The sequence below is a fragment of the Tetrao urogallus genome (assembly GCF_951394365.1).
Source record: "Tetrao urogallus genome assembly, chromosome: 23".
In the NCBI taxonomy this organism is placed as follows: domain Eukaryota; kingdom Metazoa; phylum Chordata; class Aves; order Galliformes; family Phasianidae; genus Tetrao; species Tetrao urogallus.
The window spans coordinates 578,345-599,010 of NC_136836.1; the positions used below are offsets into that span (position 1 = coordinate 578,345).

Below are 20,666 nucleotides of genomic sequence, written 5' to 3' on the forward strand. Positions count from 1 at the left end.
AAGCTAGGAGCAAAAAGGAATTCCTGCAAAGTAACCAGCTCCATTCAAAAAATAAAAATGAGGAGAAAAAAAAAAAAAGAGAGAGAGAGAAAAAAAGCCTCCTTTCTTTCCAATAGGAAAAAAAAAAAAAAAAAAAAAAAAAAAAAAGAAGATAAATCCAAACCCTAGGGCTGGTACAAGGTGTCCGGATCCCAGAGTCCACCAGGAGGTGGGAAAAGCCCCGTGAGCTCCATCCGCCATCCGCAATGTGGCATCTCCTCGTGCCAAAGGTACGGTTTCTCCTTTTGTGTTTTTTTGTTTGTTTGTTTGTTTTGCTTTTTAAATTCACAGTCTGATCCAAAAGAGAAGAGAGATAAAGAGACGGGATGGAGGAGAGGAGGGAGAGTTTGGAGCAGGAGCAGGGAGGTGAGGCATGCCAGGCTCTTGTCCTACGCGTAGAACTCCTCCTGCTTGTCCGGCTTCTGGTAGGTCACGTTGGCTTGTTTGGGTTCCTCCAATGTATAGCTTCCCTCGTCCTTCTTCTTCATCCGGTAGATGAGCAGCATGACAAGGAAGGCAGCAAAGAGGGCTCCCACCACACCGCCGACGATCACAGCTGGAACAGAAAGCAGCAGAGCTGTCAGGAGGGGAATTGGGCTGGGTTCCACTTGTTTCTTTGCTTTATGAGCTGAATTCATGCTTAAAACTGAACGTGAGGGTGGTGGCCTCGTGCAATTTGTGTGATTCAAGGAGCTGCAACAGTGTGCTGGTTACTGTGAAGGATAGACAGGACCCATCTATTGGGACGGGGGAGGTTGTGTGCCCCAGCACCACCCCAGCACCTTGCTGAAGGCCAAGCCCTCCATCCTCCCACCAACCCATGTGCTCCTCTCTCACCTATCAACACTTCCTTCCTCTCCAGGATGTTCTTCTGGGGGAGCTGAGCAGCTGAGCTGCCCGACTCTATCGTGTTGTCGATGAGCCCCGGCTCTGCATTCTTGCCCAGCCCTGGTGCTGCTGGTGGTGTCACCACTGCCACCACCTCATTGCTCAGCTCAGGACGAGTTGTTTCCTCCTCCTCCTGGATCTCGAAGTCCCCGCTGGGGCCATTACTGGTTGGGACTTCCAGGTCACTATCGAGGACCGTCGTCAACTCCCCTGGCTCCACCTGGAGGAAAGGACAAGGTGGAGCAGGGAACAAGGACTTACAGGTGGTTCGTGTCTCCAGCAGCACCAGTGTGGCTGGAGGAAGGGCGTGTGATACCATGGTGGGGAACATGAGGGTTAACGTTGGAGTGTCCCTTCCCTGTGTCACCAAAGTGGATGGCTGTATTGCAGAGAGCAGTACAATCCCACATCTTGACTGTCACCTAAAAGCTAAGGTCTCTTTAGCCAAGCGGGACCATTCTGGCCAGTCCCCATCCAGGCGCCCTTGAAACACACAAGCTCCCACCTCTGGCCTCATATGGAGATCTAAGGAGGGTCCCATCACCCTGCTGTCCTCCAGCCCAATCCTCATCTATACATTGCCTCCTGCACATCCCTACACTCACAGCATCCCTGGGGACAAGTCCATCCTGACCTGCCTCCTCACCCTGCTGCATGCTGAGCTGATCCCACAGAGCATCCCTAAGCAAAGCTGCCCCAGAACATCTCCTCTGTGGGACAAATGGCTCCCTCAGTCAATTACAAATGGGGATGAGCAATAAGCAGTTTGGGGATGAAACCAGGGCAGATGAGACGGAAACCTCTCCATGTCACAGAGCCCCTGGCACAGAGCATGGCTCACTGCTTCCACAAGCACGTGGATTTGTGACAGAGATTAATTGAAGGTCAGCAGGAGCCCGGAGCGCTATGCACATATATACATACCCAGAAAAGAGGGACTAGTTTAGACAAATCACTCCACCTTTCAGTCAAAGCGGTTTTCAAAAGGCCCCTTAGGGGCTCTGAATGAGAGACGGAGCAGTGGATTAAATACCCCACCCTGGAAGCCCGATGGGCTGCAAGTGCTCAAGCGGGAACTGCAGAGTGGTCGGGTCTGCCAGTTCCAGGCTGTGAGCCGGGCTGCAGGACAGTGAGCTCAGCAACTGAACCCAGGGGAAAGCCCATTTCTGCCCACAAACTGCCCTCCTATTGCTTGGGGAAGAAGCTCTGGGGCATTTGCATTATCAACCCCATCCCTGTACTGTAGGTAGTGAAGGTGCAGGAGATAGTGAAGGTTCAGGTTGGATATTAGGAAGAATTTCTTCTCTGAAAGAGTGATGATGCATTGGAACAGGTTATCCAGAGAAGCGGTGGAGTCACAACTCCTGGAGATGCTGAAGAAATGTGGAGATGTGGCACTGAGGGACATGGTTAGTAGGCATGGTGGGGATGGGTTGAGGTTGGATTTGGTGATCTAAGAGAGATTTTCCAACCATAATGATTCCATGATTCTGTGCCCCCACCCTTCCATCTCCCCTCTCCATCCCACAAAACATTCTGCTCTCTGCAGAGCTGGGAAGAGCCCAACCTCAATGGCTGGCTCAGGATTCAGCCACTCTAAAAGCTCCTCATTGCCATCTCCTGGCTTCACCCATAGTCCGTGAGCCCTTCAGCAGGTGAGAAGGGCTCCTGCCTCCTACCTGGGGGGCTTCTGTGGGTGGCAGCGTGGTGGGACTGGAAGGCAAGGCAGTGCTTTTTTCCGTGGGTTCTGCAGTCCTGGAGGTGGTTGGCTTTGGCAGGGATCTCGGCTTGGCCGTGCTGGAGGGGACAAGCCGTGATGTGGTCACCTCTGTCAGCACACTGGTTTCGGGGATGGAGGTGGTGGGCGTCTCCAGGGTGGTGGCCTGGGTGGTGGCTGCCTTGGTGACAAAGGGAGGCAGGAACCTCTGGGTCGTGGTGGGCTTGGCGGTGGCCACGGTGGTGCTGATGGTGGTGGTGGTTGTGGTGGTGGTGGCAGCCGTGGTGGTGGTGGCTGTGGTGCTGGGAGAGTCACTGGCAGTGGGACTGGTGGTGGTTGTTTTCCAGCTGGGGATCACTGGTGTTTCTGTTATCTTGGGGATATACAAGACGCTGGTTGTTTGCTCAGGGGACGTGTCCTCCGTGGGGAACAGCTCAAAGGGAGTTGCCACGGGCTGCACCAAGGTGACGGGCAGCATGGCCACCGTGGTGGGCAGAGGGATGGATGTGTCCGCGGTGAGGCTGACTGCTGTCTCCAACCCCGACTCCTGCTCAAAATCTGGAAGAGTGAGAGAAGAGCAGAGGATGAAGTGGGCATTTTCCAGGACTGGCTGGCCATGTGGCCTCACAACCGAAAATCAGAAAGCACAGAGCAGTTTTGGGTTCAGCAGAAGACAAGGGATGCAGATTTTGAGGTATTAGCCAAAGCCCCTCTCTCAGGTCAACCTTTAAAACACCAGTACAGGCTGTTAGAAAAGGGCTTATCCTGCCTGGTAGGGCCAGGGACCAAAGTGGGAAGTGGAAGCACTTGAGCCCAGACTTGGTACTGTTCCCTTTGTTTTTGGTTGTGAGGGAGCAGGAGGGCTGCTGGGGAGATGGGCACAGGGCAATCCACTCCCCCCGTCCCACAGCTTCAGTCCCACCAAACCCCATCCCAGCACCCCACGCCTTCCCCTGGGAGCCCTGCAGCTACTCACAGCCTGAGCCGGAGCCCGAGTAGATGTCATCCAGTTCATCATCCCCGAAGGGATCATCGTCCCCGGAGCCCTCCAGGTCCACTGGCCTCTCATAGTTCTCATTGCGCCAGCGCTGAGCCTGCAGCCAAGCAAGGAGCTGCGTTAACCAACTGCAATGGGCACCGCAGGATGGGGTTAAATGGATGGGATGAGGAGAGCAACCAAGAGAGCACCAAGGGAGGGGACTGCAGGCAGTGCTCTCCGGTCGAGCTGCTCCAAACTGCTTTTTCCCCCCAACCCCCCAAAAAATTCCCTGTGGCAAATCTTTAAGGCAAGGTGACATTCTGTGGAAAGTGCACATTGACTCCAATAACATTTCCTGAGGAAAGAGCCCTCTGGAAAAGGGAAAAAACTGAACTAATTGTTTTTGGAAAGTGTTAGAAAAAATCTTATTTTAGTTCTCCAGCTATTGTTTGCTTTTAGACGATTTTCACGTGATTTCTGGCATTAATGCACGCTATCAGCTGCCACAACCCGCGAAGTGACAGTACGACACGACGTCAAACTTCAAATGTTCCGCTGCTCCATGGCGCTGCTAAAACTTGAAGGGCCCTCGCTCATAGCGCTCTTAAGCATCTTGTTTGCAGATCAAAGTGTCTCTTGTTTGTGTTGCAAGGAAGCAGTTTGACACTTCATTACAACCCAAACAAGGAGGCTTTGATCTGTAAGATAGCATCAGATGTTTCAAGATGTAAGAAGCCAGGTTGGTGCTCGCACTTAAAGCGAAGGGGTGGAAGAGCCCCCTTTGCTATTATGGGATTGTACCTCTCGGTAACAGCTTTGGGTTTCTTTGTTTCTATTCCAGATTGAAATAGAAATGAGTTTTGAAATGTTAAAGTGGTTCAGTGCGGGACAAGCCTGCTGGTCAGGCTCCTGCTGCCTCCTCACCCCTCATTTCCCTCCTTGGAAATCAAGGTATACCCAGTTGGTGATAGCAAGGTGAGCTCAAGAGATTTCACATTCATTGCGCTGATCTGTACAGCCTCGAGCTCCAGCTTCTGGTGAGGAGAGGGTAAAAAAAACAGAAAAAATGATAAACAAAGGACGAGTGCAAATGACATTGCTAAATGAATGATGTCTCAATTGCAAGGTCTGAGAGCTGGGAGAAGAAACATTTGGAGCTGCTTTTATTTGCCTTCTGAATCCTGTACTTGTTGGGTATGGCATGGCCAGACTTTAAAGCCTTCCAAAGAAGACAGGGATGCCCAGAAACTTGCATCTGTCTTCTGTTAAAAGCCTGCTAAGAGACTAAGGCTATCACTTCATCCTAGACCTTAGTAACTTTTTATGCTAATAGTACTGAGGCTCACCAGGAAACCAGGAGCCCATAACACAGGCGCACCCCAGCCCACCCCTTGGCCCTGCTGGGTAACCTGCTGAGCTCCCCAGAGGTCGTATTCTCTCTGCTTGACCTGCACAGCCTCTCTGTAATGGGAGCCACATGGCCCGGCTCTGCCGAGCTCATTTCTCTCTTAAATTGGAACCAGATGAGGCAGCTCCAGCCATCAGTTCCCAGTGCTTGGATGGGGAAATGAAAAATCAGGAGGACAGGCCCAGCATGTGCCCATCCACCCATCCATCCATCCCACCATCCATCCCACCATCCACCCATCCATCCATCCATCCATCCATCCATCCATCCATCCATCCATCCATCCATCCATCCATCCATCCACCCATCCATCCATCCCACCATCCATCCATCCATCCATCCATCCATCCATCCATCCATCCATCCATCCATCCATCCATCCATCCATCCACCCACCCATCCATCCCACCATCCATTCATCCATCCATCCCACCATCCATCCATCCATCCATCCATCCATCCATCCATCCATCCATCCATCCATCCATCCATTCATCCATCCATCCATCCACCCATACATCCCATGGATGGAGTCTTGGCTGAGCCAGTGTGCGCCCTGGATGCGTTTTGCCCAAAAGATGTTGGAGCACTGCAGAGATGTGAATGGAAACATGTAGTGTGTGCCTGCCCCATTGCAAAGAACAAAATTCAGCTGAGCAAGGGAGTAGATTTAATCAAAGCAACTTGGGCAGTTCTCAGTGCAGTTTGCAAGCAGGGCTTGGTCCTGGTGGTCCCATGGTGATGAATCACTGGGAAAGTCCCAGAGATGATGGAGATTGGTGCACAGGGGCATCAATACCAAGCTACAAAAAGAGCACCACAGCCGATTCCATCGCTCAGTGGGGCTGAGCCCAGTTAGACTCAGCAGTGATGGGGACTAATTACTCCTTTGCCTCAGGATGAGCTGCATCTGTGCCATGCCAGGGCACGTGTCTTCCTGCTCCCAGTGGCAAAGGCAATGGCCAATTTACTTCCAGCTGCCTGAAACTCCCGTGGACACATGATGACACCGACCTACTGTCCCCTTGATGCCTCCACACTTGGCTTGGCAGGACTGGCTGGGAACCACAGCCAAGGGGCTGCAGCAGCAGAAATCACAGCCAAGTTCTGCACTAAGAGCCTTGGAAAGTGAGAGAGAGCTCAGGCCCTTTGGCCCAGCCCCATCAGAGCTGAGCCGGAGATTAGAGAGGCTTCAGTCCCTCTGTGCTGTCCATGTGCATCTATCTCCCAGCACAGCAGGTGCCCCATCCTTCCCTCTCCTCCCCCTTTTATCAAGATAGGTGACATCATTTTACAAAGAAAAAAAATGTACTGATTGGGAAGAGGATCCCACTGAGATGCCCAGCACAGCAGCATGGGTTGTTTGCTGGGAAACCAAGGAACTAACGTGACCTGCCACCTCCTGCACAGCCCTGCACATCTCTGGACACGTCCTGCTGCCAAATGTCTGCCTTGCATGCTGGGAGGAAGGGTGCCTTATAAATCCATCCTCAGCATCGGGGAGAGGCTGGCAAACCTCCCTAGGATGCTCTCAGGTCCTTCTCTGGTAGCCATCGGCATGGCAACGGTTGCCATGGAAACCGCCTCCTCCATGGCGACGCAGCATCCACTGAGTGTGCAGGCAATGGGAGATTTCCTTGGGCACACCCACCCCAAACAGCTCCGAAATTCCTTTCCCGATGAGGTCACGGGGAAAGGACATGGGGACCCCCGTTGGGAAACAGAATTCTGTGTGCCCCACTGGGACCCCACAGCCGGGGCATCCAGGGAGCATGCCAAAGCCAGCAGCATTGGAAAGCTCAAATGGACACAACCCTGCATGCAGGTCAGCAATCTGTCCGTGGCTGAATGCCATTACCTCAACACGTTAAACTGAGAACAGACCACAGAAACAGTGTTGATCATTTCTATGATATTTTCCAGGGGATATTTTCAGTCTATCAGTCCTTGAGAGCACCTTTCTGGTGTTTTCTATATAAAACCTTAATAACTCATTCCAGCACATGATTTAGTGATACTATAAACAGTTGAAATAATATTAACTTGCACATAAAGTTGGAACGAAAACATTGTTTCTGAACCTTAAAGACTCCACAATTCTTTTCCCACTACAAAACTGCTGCATTTCCACGCTTTGATCCAAGGCTGAGTTAAAAATAAATGTGTCAGCAAGCTGCTCCTGACAGCAGGACTGATGGCAGCGACCATGGAGGCTGCTTGAGCTGGAGGTGTCCATAGCAAAGCCAAGTAGGATGGCCAAAAGGCAGTGCTGGATTCTGGGGGTGCAGGATGCTGGTGGGAAATGCTCTGCCTGCACATGGGAAGGCTGCATCCTCACCGCCTCAATCCCAGACCAGTCACAGCTCTTAGAGTCATAGAATCATTAAGGTTGGAGAAGACCTCTAACTTCATCTGTCCACCTATCACCAATATTGCCCACTACACCAAGTCCCCAGGTACTGCATCCACACGTTTCTTAGCACATCTGTCTGCATTCTCCTTCTCCTCGGGATCGCCTGCTTCCAGTTTCATCTTTTATTTCCATGCTTCAGTGGATTAGTGCCAGATCTTACCCCACAACATAATAAAATATCCCCGAGCCAGAGCTGGCATGAAAAATAGCAAACCTCCTGACATCAATTGTTGCTAACACCTCCTCTCCCAGCACGCTCTGCTTTCTCCCTCCAGGGAGATGGTGGGGAAAAGACACAACAAACCCCCAAACGCACTACCACCTCCTGCTGCATGCAGAACACCCGCTGAAGAGGCACAAATGAGCCCGGTGAATAGGACTGCATCAGGCAGATAAGAATGCTCCATAGGGATGGGGTCAATGCAAGTGCCAACACCTCCATGAATAGGGTCACCCTAAATGCCAACCACACAGCAGACAGGATCACCCCAAGTGCCAACCACCCAATGGGTGGGGTCACCTCAGACACCAGCCATTCTGTGGATGGGTGGTTCTGTACCTCAGAGACAACCCAGCAGCTTAAACAAACCATGCAGGACTTCCCCACCCAGCCCAGAATTGATTTAATTTGCTCGGCTCCGTAATCCTATTGCAGCTTAATGTGCAAAACCGTCTTGAGCTTTTCTCACCTTCCACAAAGGAGCATTTCAGAGCTCACTCTCCCAGCTGAGATTCAACCTTCCAAAGAGCTGGAAAATAGGACTTTATCTCTTTTCCCCCACTTCTTAGGTTGGAAAGAACCTTTATGATTATCCAGTTCCAATCCCTGCTATAGGCTGCTCCCCACCCCTCCCAGACCCGGCTGCCCAGGGCCCCATCCAGTCTGGCCTTGGGCATATCTTCAGGGATGGGGCACCACACCTTGTTTAGCCGACCTGAATATTGGGTTGGGTGCTCCCAGGGCCATGCACTGATTCACTGCTGTGGTTTGGGAGATGTTGCAGTGGGGATGCAGTTGGATGGGAGGGTTAACTCCTGAAAAGCAAATACATGCATGCGTGCATTCATATATGCTGGAGCACCTGAATTTGAGAAAGAGAAAAAAAGGCATTTCTTCTCCCTAGTCCACACTGGGACTTAGGTGATATTTGCCTACCCTGAGCGCTATCTGCTGCAACTATTTGTTTGCAAATGCAATCAATCTGCTTCCAATAGCACCATTCAGCCGTGGTCCCCCCTCTATCATGGTTTTTGGCAACACAATGTGCAATAAAAAGTAATAGAAACGCAATTAAAGGGAAAGCAAAAGACATTCCCCTGCACGGAGCAGCTCAAGCATTTAGCAAAACTTTGCAGAAGTGAAGCGTGGAGCAGTGGGGACCACCCGAAATGCAGCCCCCAGGACCCACTGTCTGCACACACCAAGAAAGCTCGGGTTTCCAGATGAAAGGAAAGCTCCCAAACCCATCCGAGCGTGGAGCCTTGATCCCAGCGCTGCCATCTCTGATTACTTTGCCCAGGAAGCACCTCCAGCCCCGCAGGGCTCATTTTACTGAGAAAATAAATGGGTGGGAGGGGTCAGGCCCTATACAAGAGCAAAGCTTCTGCCAATGGACAAAACCAACTAAAGCTCTGGCTGAGCCACCACCAGGAATGGGGGATTTTCAGCATTTTGGCACGCAATGGGAAACGTTTCAAGTTACCCATCCATGTGCATCTGACCTGGGCTGTAGGCGCGTGCGTGCACACATGCACACACCAAGGGGTTATGTTGCTGGAAAGCACTGTTCAAATATTTATACAGCCTAAGCCTCATTGTTTCCTGCCCCCAGATGAAGTTCTTTTAATGAAATGTAACTAAACAAACCGTTTCCATTCTGCCTTTCCAACAATAATTATGGTTGATACGCTAAACAGGATGGCAGCTTTTCAATGCTGTGCTGGAGAGATGGAGCACAGCATCCTCAAGGCAACATTTCCTAGCACAGCCCCAGCCCTGAACCTCTGGGAGAGGCTTTACGTGTTGGCTCTGCACCATCAGAGCAGTTCACCCAGCTGGGATGCTCATGAGGCTGAGATGGCGTTGCTTACGGATGTAAGGGATATTCCTGGGGAGCAGTGCGGTCTCCATTATCCATCTCCACCATCCATGGTCACAGCAGCACCCAAGCAGCACTCAGTTCCTGAGAGATACCTCTGAGAAGAGGCATGGCCTTCCCCAACTCACTGATCTCCAGACAGAAAGGGAAAGGAAACTGAGGCAAACCTGCAGCCAACTGAGAGCACACCCTCATTGCACACAGCCTGTGCTCGTGGGATGAAAAAAGTCACAAACTGGGTGTGTTGGTGCAACAGAGCCCAAAATGGGAGGAAAAAAGCACCAAGAAAACCAAGCAACCAACCTACAGACAGACCTTCAGCTCATGCTGTTGGGGTTCCTTGTGGGTGGGGTGCTCAGACCCCATGGGTTTGCACCACACACCTGCAGATCTTGAATCCCTTTGGTGCTGCTCTCATCCTCCCTGGGGCTTCTTGGAAAGCAAACGTGGGAGCACCCCGTGCTCACAGCCGTGGGCAGTTCAGCGAGGGACAGAGTGGGATTAAGGCTGGAGCAGGGGATTACCCGCAGCTCCTGGCAGATTGTGCGTGCGTGCCGTGGGGGAGGGCACAAAGCCCCAGCCCTGTGCATTTGGTGGGTTTTATGGTGTAATAAATGGAGGATTTACCTGGGGAGGCTTTGCTGAAATTACACCAAAGGCACGCATGTGAGCAACGGACATCCCCAGGCATCAGGCTGTGCACCCCAAAGCACAGCCCAGCGCCCATGCAGGATCACAGCACACAGTCCAGGCTTTGTGGTTCTCCCAGCTGCCCTTTCTGCTTGCTTCCATAAAAATGCACAAGGACACATACTTGTAGATAAAGGCGCTATTTTTGGCACCTTACATCATTAACCTCTGGGATTTGTTGCAGCTCATGGCATCCCCAGGGACGCGTTGCAGGAGGGTGCAGAAAACACAGGGATGGGGGAAGCACACTTGCAGAATTAAAGCGAGGTTGTGGTTGGACTTGGTACAGTTTGGCTCAACACCAGGGAATGAACGAGTTCCCTTCCTCCCATACATGCTGGGTTTGCAGCGTGATGGGGATGCTACAGAAAATGTTTGGATGCTCAAAGGATGCTCGTCGTGCCCACTGCCAGAGCAGGGGTGTCCACAGGGCTCACAGTGGGGATGGAGCAGAGAAGTGGCATGGATGATTTCCTAACAAATTCCTTGGAAATTAGTGCAATCAGAGCAATTAACCCAAGGTTGGACCAGGATCAGCTGCGTGCTGACCCTATCTGGCCCTCAGCATCTCCAGCCTCCTGCATCCCTCCTATCCCAGCACATCCCAATGTTCCTGGCCAGCCCATTGCTCTAACATGAATTTTTCCAGTTGTAGGAGCAGGGACTCCATGGCCAGACTTCACCTGGAGAGGAAAAAAATGCTGTGATCCCCTTCCCAGACTGCTCTCCCCACTCCCAAAAAATGATGTCTTTCGATGCTGGCATCCATCATCATCCATTAGTCCAGCCTTGTCCTCATTAGGGCAATGGTGACAAGGCAGCCCCTGGGTGACCTGCCTGGTGTCACACAGGAGTCCCCCAGAACCTAATGCCAAGACTCCAAACCACTCATTTCACACCCAGACCACACCACCTCCCTCTCCCCCTCCTGCCTGTGCCTTTATCTCCCTTAAGCCGATTGCTGCTGCAGCTCAGGCTCGAGCCTCCCCGCAGTGAACCTCCGGTGCCCGCTGGCCCCCAGGTGATGTGGGTGTTGCTGGTAGTCCCAGCCTGGTGGCATTACAGGGATTTACAGCCTGAAACACACCAACGTGCCACCCCAGAGCGGTCCCCAGCCCGGAGCATCCATCTAGGGCTCCCCATTGGGAGGGGCCCCCATTCTCCATCTCATTCCCAGATGCAGCACACAGGTCTGAGCTGAAGCTTCATTAAACACGGGTGAGAGATGCCCAGAGGATGTTCTCTCTCTCTGTTCCCATCAGCACCAATGTGCCCAACCCAAGTAGTGGCACCCGTCCTGCCACGCCATCCCTGCCGTCCCTGTCTCCAGCGTGGGATGTGGTGAGGCAGGCAGCAGATGGCTCAGGAGCCTAATCCTGCCCAGCACGGACAAGGAGCGGTCCAGGACCTCATCTCCCAGAGGGGAAAACCACAGGGGGCAGGGAGATCCCAAGCAGAGGGATGGCACCGAGACACAAGCCAGCAGGAGCCCTAATCTGGTGAGGAAGAAGGGCATGGGGTGAATCCTCTCCCAGGGCAACAACGCAAGAAAAAAAAGCCACGGGGAAGTTTCCTGAGGGTGTATGTCTCCTTATGGGGGATTTGGGGTGATGCACAATGCACTGCCACGTGCTGCACTGCGCCGGTCCTAACGCGGAGATGCGGGCGGAGAGCATCCGCGTGGCCGACATCCCATAACCCCACCGCGGGGCCGGGAGCGAGCCGAGGGCCCCGAGGCCAGCTCAGAGCAGAGGAGTGGGGGCAGGCAGCCAGCAGCCCACCCGTCCCCGTGCTGCGGTGTTCCACCGCCTCACACCCTCTTCCTTTTCCCAGGACGGAGCGCGGAGCACAATGAGCGATTGTTCGCTGGCGCCGCCGGGGAGACCGAAATGACCTCAGCACTGCCGGCAGGAGGAGAATTTGGGTGGAAACGCGCACAGGGGACGGGGAAACACAGCCCTGGGGCTGCGCGGTGCGGCGTTCTGCCCTGAGTTCTACCCCGAGAGGGGCTGCAATGCTTGTGGGGTCGGCGCACGCTGTGTGGAAACCACAGCAGAACTGAAACCACGAACGGCCACAATGAGAGGTTGTGGGATTTAAAATATAGACATGTATATTATGCTTTTTTTTTTTTTTTTTTTTTTTTTTTTTTTTTTTTTAATGTCATTTCATTTTCTGGGCATGGCTGCAATCAGGAAAGCAATTGGAAAGCGATCAGGAGGAGGTGGGAGGAAGGAGATGGGCTGGGCTGGGGGCAGGCGGCCGTTTGCTGGTGATAAAGTCCTCCAGCATGGGGTGACAGAGCCAGGGCTGGTGTGCAGGGTGCTCTGCTCTGAGCCCCAATCCTTTCACAGACACAGACCCCAAAAGCAAAGTGGGAATTGCCATTAATGTGGATTTCCATGAGCACGTGGTGACGAGGAGAAAATCTTTGTCCACCCCAATGTCGGTGGCTTTTAAAGTCATTCCTGAAGTTCCTGAGGGAGAGCAGCACTGTCACAACCGCCCCACACCTCATCCCAGAGCTGTCGCAGCTCAGTAGGAGCCCTGCTGCCCCTCTCGTGCTGAGCCACATCTAATGAACCTCCTAATAATGATTAATCAGGACTCCATCAAAGCCCGCCATGTGCAGCTTTGCCACTGAGAGATTAACACAGAATCCCCCACCCAGACTGCAGCTCCCCCAAACGCTGCTGGACAACGAGGAGGGCCCTTTTTCCAACAGCCCTTCTTACAGCGTTTAATTAGGAATAATTCATCCAGGGCAGCGCTTTGCTGACTGCTGTCCCGAGCTGCAGACCACGGCATTCAAAAGCTGCACATGCATAGGAAGGAGCTGCTGCCCTCCTTCCTCCGAGTTGTCATGGAAATGATGATGGATGGGGAGGAAGATGCTGCACTTGCCAAAACCAAACCTGCTCACAGCCCCTTCTGCAGGTTTCCAAGGGACCCTGGACCACTCAGGATGGATGGGGATGACCCTGTGTTGGTTTAAAGGGGCCCCATAGGATGGGGAAGCAACATTTCCAGGGACGGGGATCCAGAGGTGCCTCAGTCTGCCCCGACACGCTGTCACTAGGAGGAAAGAAACCCCATAGGAGAAAAGCACTGACGCTGATGCCCGGTGCAGGCAGGGATGCTCAGCACACCTGGGGCAGCGAGGCGAGATGCCCAGCCCCATAAATTACCCAACTGACATATGTAGGACAATGCCTGCAATGCCAGCGTGCCCACGACCTACTTTTGGAATTTACATCCATGAAGCCACGTGTAGGGGTGGCGCTCAGCTCCCGTGCCCATGGGCAGCTCCTCTTCCTGGCACATCCCGTGTTACTCATAGGGAGAGACTTAGAGCTCCATCAGCTCAGTTACAGTCCCTGAAAGCAGGCGAGAAACAAACAGCAGATGCAAGAGGAGGCATCCCTCATCTGATGCCTCTTTTCTCCATCTGAAGCAGTTTCTGTAGTGCCCAACTGCTGAGAACACAGCAGGATGACACAAGAAGAAAGAGAAGCGTGCTCTCTGGCTTTCCTCTGTCATGACCAGAGAGGGTAGAGAAGGGGGTGGGGGGGCGAGAAAGAGAAATCTATTTTTTCTGCAAGAGGGTGGTCGGGACATTGCCAAAAGGGCCAGCATCCCCCAGGGGATGAGCATCCCAACGTGGGGTTGGGTACCAGCATCCTTGCAGGATGATAGGCACAGCATCTCCATAAGGTGATGGGGATCCCAACTCCACGTAGGGATGCCATACCCATGAGAGCTGGATACAGCACCCCCGGTGCAGGCTGCTGCTGAGTCACAGCCCCCCGTGCTCACTCCAACCAAACACCCCAGCGTCCCCCACACCTGCAGCCCCTCACAGCCCAGGAGCTGTCAGGGCAGGAGGGAAACGGAGGCAGAGCAGTGCCAGGAGTGGGTGAGCACACTGCCAGGCACTGAGATGCTGAGGGAGCAGCCCCAGAGCTTCACCCACCCCTCGCACTGCCTTAGGGAGGAGACATTTCTGCCCAGTGAGCTGGGCCTGGACGTCAGCCTGCTCTGCAGGACAGGAGGCTGCAGCCCCAGCAGAGGATGAGAAATGCTTGGAGAAGAGCTGAGCTGTACGCTGGAATTACACGCAAACCCTGTGTTTGGGCTTTTTTTCGATCCCCCTCTAATTGCTCCTGCTATTTTAACCGGGACAGACATTTCCTTGGTGATTTTCGAGGGCTATAAATGTTTTATGCCCCTGGCACAGCTGATGGGTTCCCCTCAGCTCCTTCCTCTATGGCACTGAATGCCTTCACCTCCCTCCTCCTCCTCCTGGAAATCAAAGGAACTGGGGGTGCTCCACACCAGGACTTGGGGAGCACCCACCTCTGCACGAGCATCTCTGGGGCGTGAGGGTGGCAGCTTTAAGGGCATCAGCGCAGGGATATTCGGGATTCCTTCTGCAGGGTCCTGTATGTGGCCTTAAAAGCCTGAGACGGATGCTTGGAAAGCAGGAATAAAAGTGTTTAGCCCTGAATTGAAGGTAAAGAGGGGGGGAGGGACTGACTGAATTGCCCCAATTACAGCTCCAAACTTAATGATTCTACAGTACTCAGCACTCAAGCCATTGCCCCACTGATGGCTGCACGGGGAATGGTCCCCAACCATGGCAGTGCTGGGGACACCTCCATCCACTGGGACAACGCAGTGCCATGGGGACACCCCAATGGCTGGCCTGCTTGCACCTCTGCAGCCCCACTCCACAGCCTAATTGAGGCCTGCTGGGCTGCTAACTATCCAAACCTGCTGTCTGCTGATAAATGGGGAGAAAAAGCTCCTTTTCGTGCCAGAATAAAACAAAGCAAGCAATTACATGGGCTGGGCTGAGAGCAGAGACAGCCGGGTGGCACAGTGCAAGTCTCAGCATCTCCAGCACACGTGGTCCTCAGTGGGATGCTGACGTCCTGTGACCTTTGGCAGTGAAGTGGGGCTAATTAGAGCCTAATTAGCACTCATGGATACAAATGGAGGGGGTTCTTCATGCCACAGCCCCTCGACAGCCATACTAGGGATGAGGAGGAGCATCTCCCCCACTACCCCAACCAGAAGAGGGAGAGGAGGAGGAAGCAGCAACACCAGTGGCAGCTGTGGGGCCACAGCACGACACACAGGCATTCCCCAAAGCCCCAAAGGGCTCTGAGTGGGCAGGGAAGAAAGTGCCCCATCATCAACCCAGTGCCAACACATCCTCCAAAGCCACTCGACCCAGCTCAGGTCCCTCTGCTGTACGGCCCAGCTTGCTGCAACTCCAAAAAAGGGAACCCCGCTCTCTGCCAGACCCAGCTGAAAGCACAGCCAGAGCTGCACAGAATCACCCCATTTCATCAACAAATACCTGGCAGCTCTGCCTTTTTCCATTGGGACGCGGCCAGGGCTTCAGAGCGGGCCGAGCGCCGTCCTCCCTCCCCCCAAACTGTCACCTCTGGTGTCACCGCAGCCCCGTCCTCTCACCATTCCTTTGGCAAACGCACGGGCAGCACGAGAGGGAGAAGGAAAATTAAAGGCTGCGTGGTGCGATCTGCCAAAAAGCCTCCAAAAGAAGGGAGAAAAAAGAAAGTCATAAATTTCTCAACTTAAAAAAAAAAAAACAACACAGATTTTATGTAGAAGTCCGTATTTTACCACAACTCCCACTCTCTTTTCCCCAAAAATCGCAGCTCTTGGGTGTATTCCTGGTGTTTCCAAGGGATGCTCGTGTCGGCAAACAGCGTGCAGGGGCAGCACGTCCCTCTCAGCACTTTGCAGCAGTTATTCCACCCGACCAATGCGGCTCATGGAACAGCTCTGCCTCCCCCCCTCCTCTTCCTCCTCCAGAAAACAGCATTTTTTGGCTCATAAACTCTCTCGCCAGCAAGTTCCGCTCAGCACTGCCCCAACCCTGGGAGGCAAAACTGCACTGGGGCCACACGCCCCGAGCATCCTCTGCAAACGGAGCATTTCCCCCCATATCTCAGCAGTGCAACTTTCGCTTCTCCAGGAAAGAAGCGGCAGCCCTGAGATCTCCACTGTTATTTTTATCTGAAAACGAGCACTTTGAGCAGCAGCCAAGCTGTGGGGAGGGAGGGAGGGAGATGTTTCACATTGTGGGGATGTAAACACGGCCCAACTTCCCAGCTCAGGGCTCACATCGTGATGCTGAACGTGGGCAGGGAGGCACTGGGTGGCATTGCCATGGGGTAACACTGCTCACCCCAACTGATGCTGTCCTCCTGCTCCACGCGTTCCCCAGAAGCGCATCCCTGTGCCCCCCCCACTCAGACCCATTTCTTCCCAAATCCAAACCCAAACTCGGTGCTCAGAGCGGTGACCCCCTGCTGCTGCCCTTTCTGCCCTTTGCCCGGCGCAGCCCCAACCCCTCAGATCCCATCCCACCCCACAAAAGGCTTTTGCCCCTCTCGGCTTTGCGCGAGGAGCTCAGCATAAATGTCACATTAATTAACTGAGGGAGATCTCTGCACGGCCACAAAAAGCCCTCTGTTATGCCCTGCTCCCTGCCTCCCACCTCTGCTTTCCCTGCAGATGCCAACATGCAGAAGCCGTTCAAATCCCCTCCTCCCCCCGCAAGAGTCAAGCTGAGACCTCACACGCTCACTGCGTGCCACGCCATTCAGATCTCTGCAGACCTCAAAAGGGGAAAATCCCACAGCACCGGGCTGGCAGCCCCAGCACAGAGCCACCCCACACCCCGCGGTTGGGACCCCATCACTGACCCAGGGTGGAAGCTCATCCCCTTCCCTGCCCTCCTTCCATCTTCCATCTTCCCTTCTCCCTGGCTCCCTTTTGGATTCTCAGGTGCCTGTTATGGGGTTGAGCTCATTCCCCGCTCCATAAACCCAGCAAAGGGTTCCAGATCTCAACCTCAGCCCAAAGCAATGCTGTAAGGAGGGGGTGGGCAGGGGTGGCCCAGGAGTTCTCAGTGCTGCCTTCCTCAGCCCCAGTCACATCAGCGGGGGGATCCAACATTGGTGCAGTGTCACCACGTCCCCATGCATGAGGCGGTGGGGGGTCCCCAATCCTTATCACACCCCTCTGAAACCGTCACACACAGGGCTGTTTCCAGGCATTGCCTTTCATCCTGCAGCCTCCAAGAAGAGGAGAAAAGCAGAGACTTTGTCCAACACAACTGAACAACATAGCAGTGATGGCAAAGAGCAGCAGAGCGAGACCTCGCGCCCCTCCTGGTCTCCAGTGAACCCCCAATGAACCCCACAGCCCATCATTCCAATCCTCACATTCACCTCCCCTCAGCCCTCCTGTCTCTGCTCCTCAGCAAACGGCTGTGTTGCCACCCACCAACTAAAGATCCCCAGATGGAGAAGAAAGAGAAATGAAGGGCTTCAAGTGGTCCCAACAAGGAGGGATGGAGCGAGCTGCCAGCCGGTCCCCATCCACCCCAAACGAATGGCAAAAATGCAACATTCAGCTGAATAAAGGCTGCTGGCTGCATCACCCACAGCGTGCACAGGGCTGGGCTGCTTGCACATCGCACACCTCAGGGTGCTTTCAGTGAGAGCTCAGCAGCCCCCTCAGAAACAGGCACTTTGTATCTGCTGCTCTGGAGAGATGCAGCCACCACCGTGAGAGCCACGCGGAGCATCTGCACCCCCGGAGCATCTCTGTGCTCAGAGCACTCCTGGAGCATCACCAAGGCTGGAGCATCACCAAAGCATCTCCAAACCCGGAGCATTCCCGGAGCATCCCTGGAGCATCTCCAAACCCATCTGGAGCAACCCTGATCCTGGAGCATCACCAAAGCATCTCCAACCCTGGAGCTTCCCAAACCCACCAAAGCATCCGAACCTTGGAGCATCCCCAGCAGTTGGGCTGCAGGAAGGGAGGTACCAGAAAAGAGAAACCCCATAGGAGTGAGGCAGGCTCGGCGCTATTAAATCCAGCAGGTTGCACACTGGCGGGCAGCCAGAAATGGGGACTTTTTCCTCTAAAAGGGGAAGGGGACGGGAAGAGAAAGGAAGGGACGGGAAGGGAAAGGGAAGGGAGTGGAAGGGAGTGGAAGGGAAGGGGAAGGGGCTTCCCACGCTGATGCTCCGCTGAGCCGAGCACAGTGAGAGCCGCGTGCGGAAGCCGCCGCACGCAGCACCGCCCCAGGACCCGCTCCATCCCGTGCCGGACCCGACGCCCAAATCTTCCCCTGCCAAAAGCGCCCCCGGGGCGGCCAACACCCCAACCCCGCCGGCTTCTCCCGAAGGCGTTTCCCCGTGACCTTCAAACGCCATTCCCCGCAGCCTCGACCCCCCCCCACCCCCCGGAGGCCCCCAACCGCCGCTCGCTGCCGACCCCCACCCACCCGCGGCGCCGCACCCCGCCGTGGCCCCGCACTCACCAGCGCTGCGCGGGCGCTGAGCAGCAGCAGCAGCACCGCGAGGCCCCGCAGCTCCGCGGGCATCTTCGTGCCGCAAGGACGGCTCAGCAGCTCGCGGGGGCGGGGAACGGCCTTTGTTGCCGCCGCCCTCCCCGTCCCCTCCCCGCACCGCCGCCCCGCTGGAAGCGCCCGGCCCCGCTTCCCCGCTCCGCCCGTGTGCGGAAACCGCCCCGCCCCGCTACGGCCCCGCACACCGCTGTGATGTGATCGGAGCTGGGGGGAGAAGGGGGGTGGAGGGAGGGTGTGGGGGAGGATAAGGGGGTGTCGGACTGGGGTTACCCCGGGGGTGGCAGGGAGAGTGAGGGGCGATGCGGAGGATGCGGGGCTACGGGGGAAGGAAGCCGGGGGTAGGGAGGGGAGGAGTGGGGAAGATCGGGGAAACTCGGGTAATCGGATGTAGGGGCGAATGGGAGGATCCAGGGGTAGATAGGAGGGAATAGACTTCAGGGAGGGACTTCGGGGCAGTTAGGAGCGTATCCAGGAGTAGATAGAGGGCTTGGAGGCTGATAGGGAAGGATGCAGGGGTAAATGGAGTGGTATCGGGGGTAGATGAAGGCGATGGGGCATTTAGAGGAGTGGCCAACAGTAGTTAGGGGGCATGGGAGTAGATAGAGAGGATATAGGGGAGTAGATTAGGGGAGTACCCAGGGGTAGTTAGAGGGGATATGGGAGAAATAGGGGGCATCCAGGAGTAGATGTGGGGGCATGGGGATGACCAGGTATATCCAGGAGTAGGCAGGATACCCAGGGCTAGAAAGAGGGGTATGGGAATAGGTGGGGATACCCAGAGGTAGTTAGAGGGGCATGAGGGAAGATAGGGGGTAGTCAGGGGTAGTAGAGGATCATGCGGGCAAATGGGGAGGGTACAAAGGTAGATAGGGGTTACCTTAGCATAGATGAAGGCATGGAGACAGATAGAGAAGGATGAAAGGGTAGATAGAGGAGCACCCAGGGGTAAACAGGGGGGCAAGGGGACAGGTGGGGGAACCTAGGGTGGATAGCAGGGCATGGAGAAGTACCCAGGAGTAAGCAGATGGGGGGAACCTAGGGGTACAAAGGGGGGGCATGGAAAAGCCGGGGGGGGGGGGGGGGGGAGGGGAAGATAGGGAGGGATCTGGAGCAGATTGCTGGGACCCAGGGGCAGATGGAGTGATCCAAGGGTAGACAGAACAGCATGGGGCAGACAGGAGGCTGGGCTAAGTGGGACAGAGGAAGCAGGGATGAATGGGGAGGGATAAATGAGGGGGACTCAGGGGTGGATGCAGTTATGCAGAGGTGATGGGGAGATCAGCAGATAGGGGGACACGCGGCAGGTGGAAGAGGAGTTCAGGGACAGATCCCGTGGCAGATGGAGGAAAACAGGGGGCAGATGGCGAGGGGACCTGGGGCAAATGAAGGAGGGGACGTGGGGCAGATGGCAGCGGGACCCACGGGCAGAGCTGGGGGGGGAAGGGAGAGACGTGGGGAGAAGGGGAGAAGGTGGGGCGGGGAGGCAGCCAAAAAAGGGACATCACCGGATTTAGAAGGGAAATGAACCCAATTCGGCTACAGCGCACGGCCCGTCCCTGAGCGGGGGCACCCAAAGGGGCGGAGGTGAAGCAGATCCCCTCAGCCCGCCCGCAGGGCTCCGCTGCAGCTTCTTAATTGTGCAATAATTAACGAGATGCAAATAATAATAAAGGATGCTTCGGTGCCAGCGGGGAGGAACCGTTTGCTGAGGCTGCACCGCCCCGCAGCGGTTTCCGGCGCTCCCTGCACTGAGCAGCGCGGTGGGGAAACCCGGGGGGAGCGGAGGGGTCACCGAGCCTGGAGGAGTCCCAGGGCCCAGAGTGGGGATGCGGCACTGAGGGACACGGGCAGCGGGCACGGCGGGGTGGGCTGCGGTTGGACTCGGGGATCTTAGAGGTCTTTCCCATCCTTAATGGTTCCACGTGGTGGGAAACGCAGACGTGGTGAGCTTGTGGGTGATGAGCTGGGGCGGTGGGACACGGGTGATGAGGTGGGATGTTCTTCACATAGAGGG

General features: G+C 54.9%; 1 protein-coding gene across 1 annotated transcript; it reads right to left on the bottom strand.

Moving 5' to 3' along the window:
• Positions 1–428: 428 nt before the first annotated feature.
• Positions 429–18,667, bottom strand: SDC3 (syndecan 3; the record flags this gene model as incomplete). The annotated part of the gene is made up of 5 exons (XM_079546021.1): positions 429–595; positions 877–1,147; positions 2,607–3,202; positions 3,621–3,738; positions 18,605–18,667. The coding sequence occupies 5 exons, from the start codon at positions 18,665–18,667 to the stop codon at positions 429–431; spliced, it is 1,215 nt and encodes a 404-aa protein (XP_079402147.1).
• Positions 18,668–20,666: the final 1,999 nt, after the last annotated feature.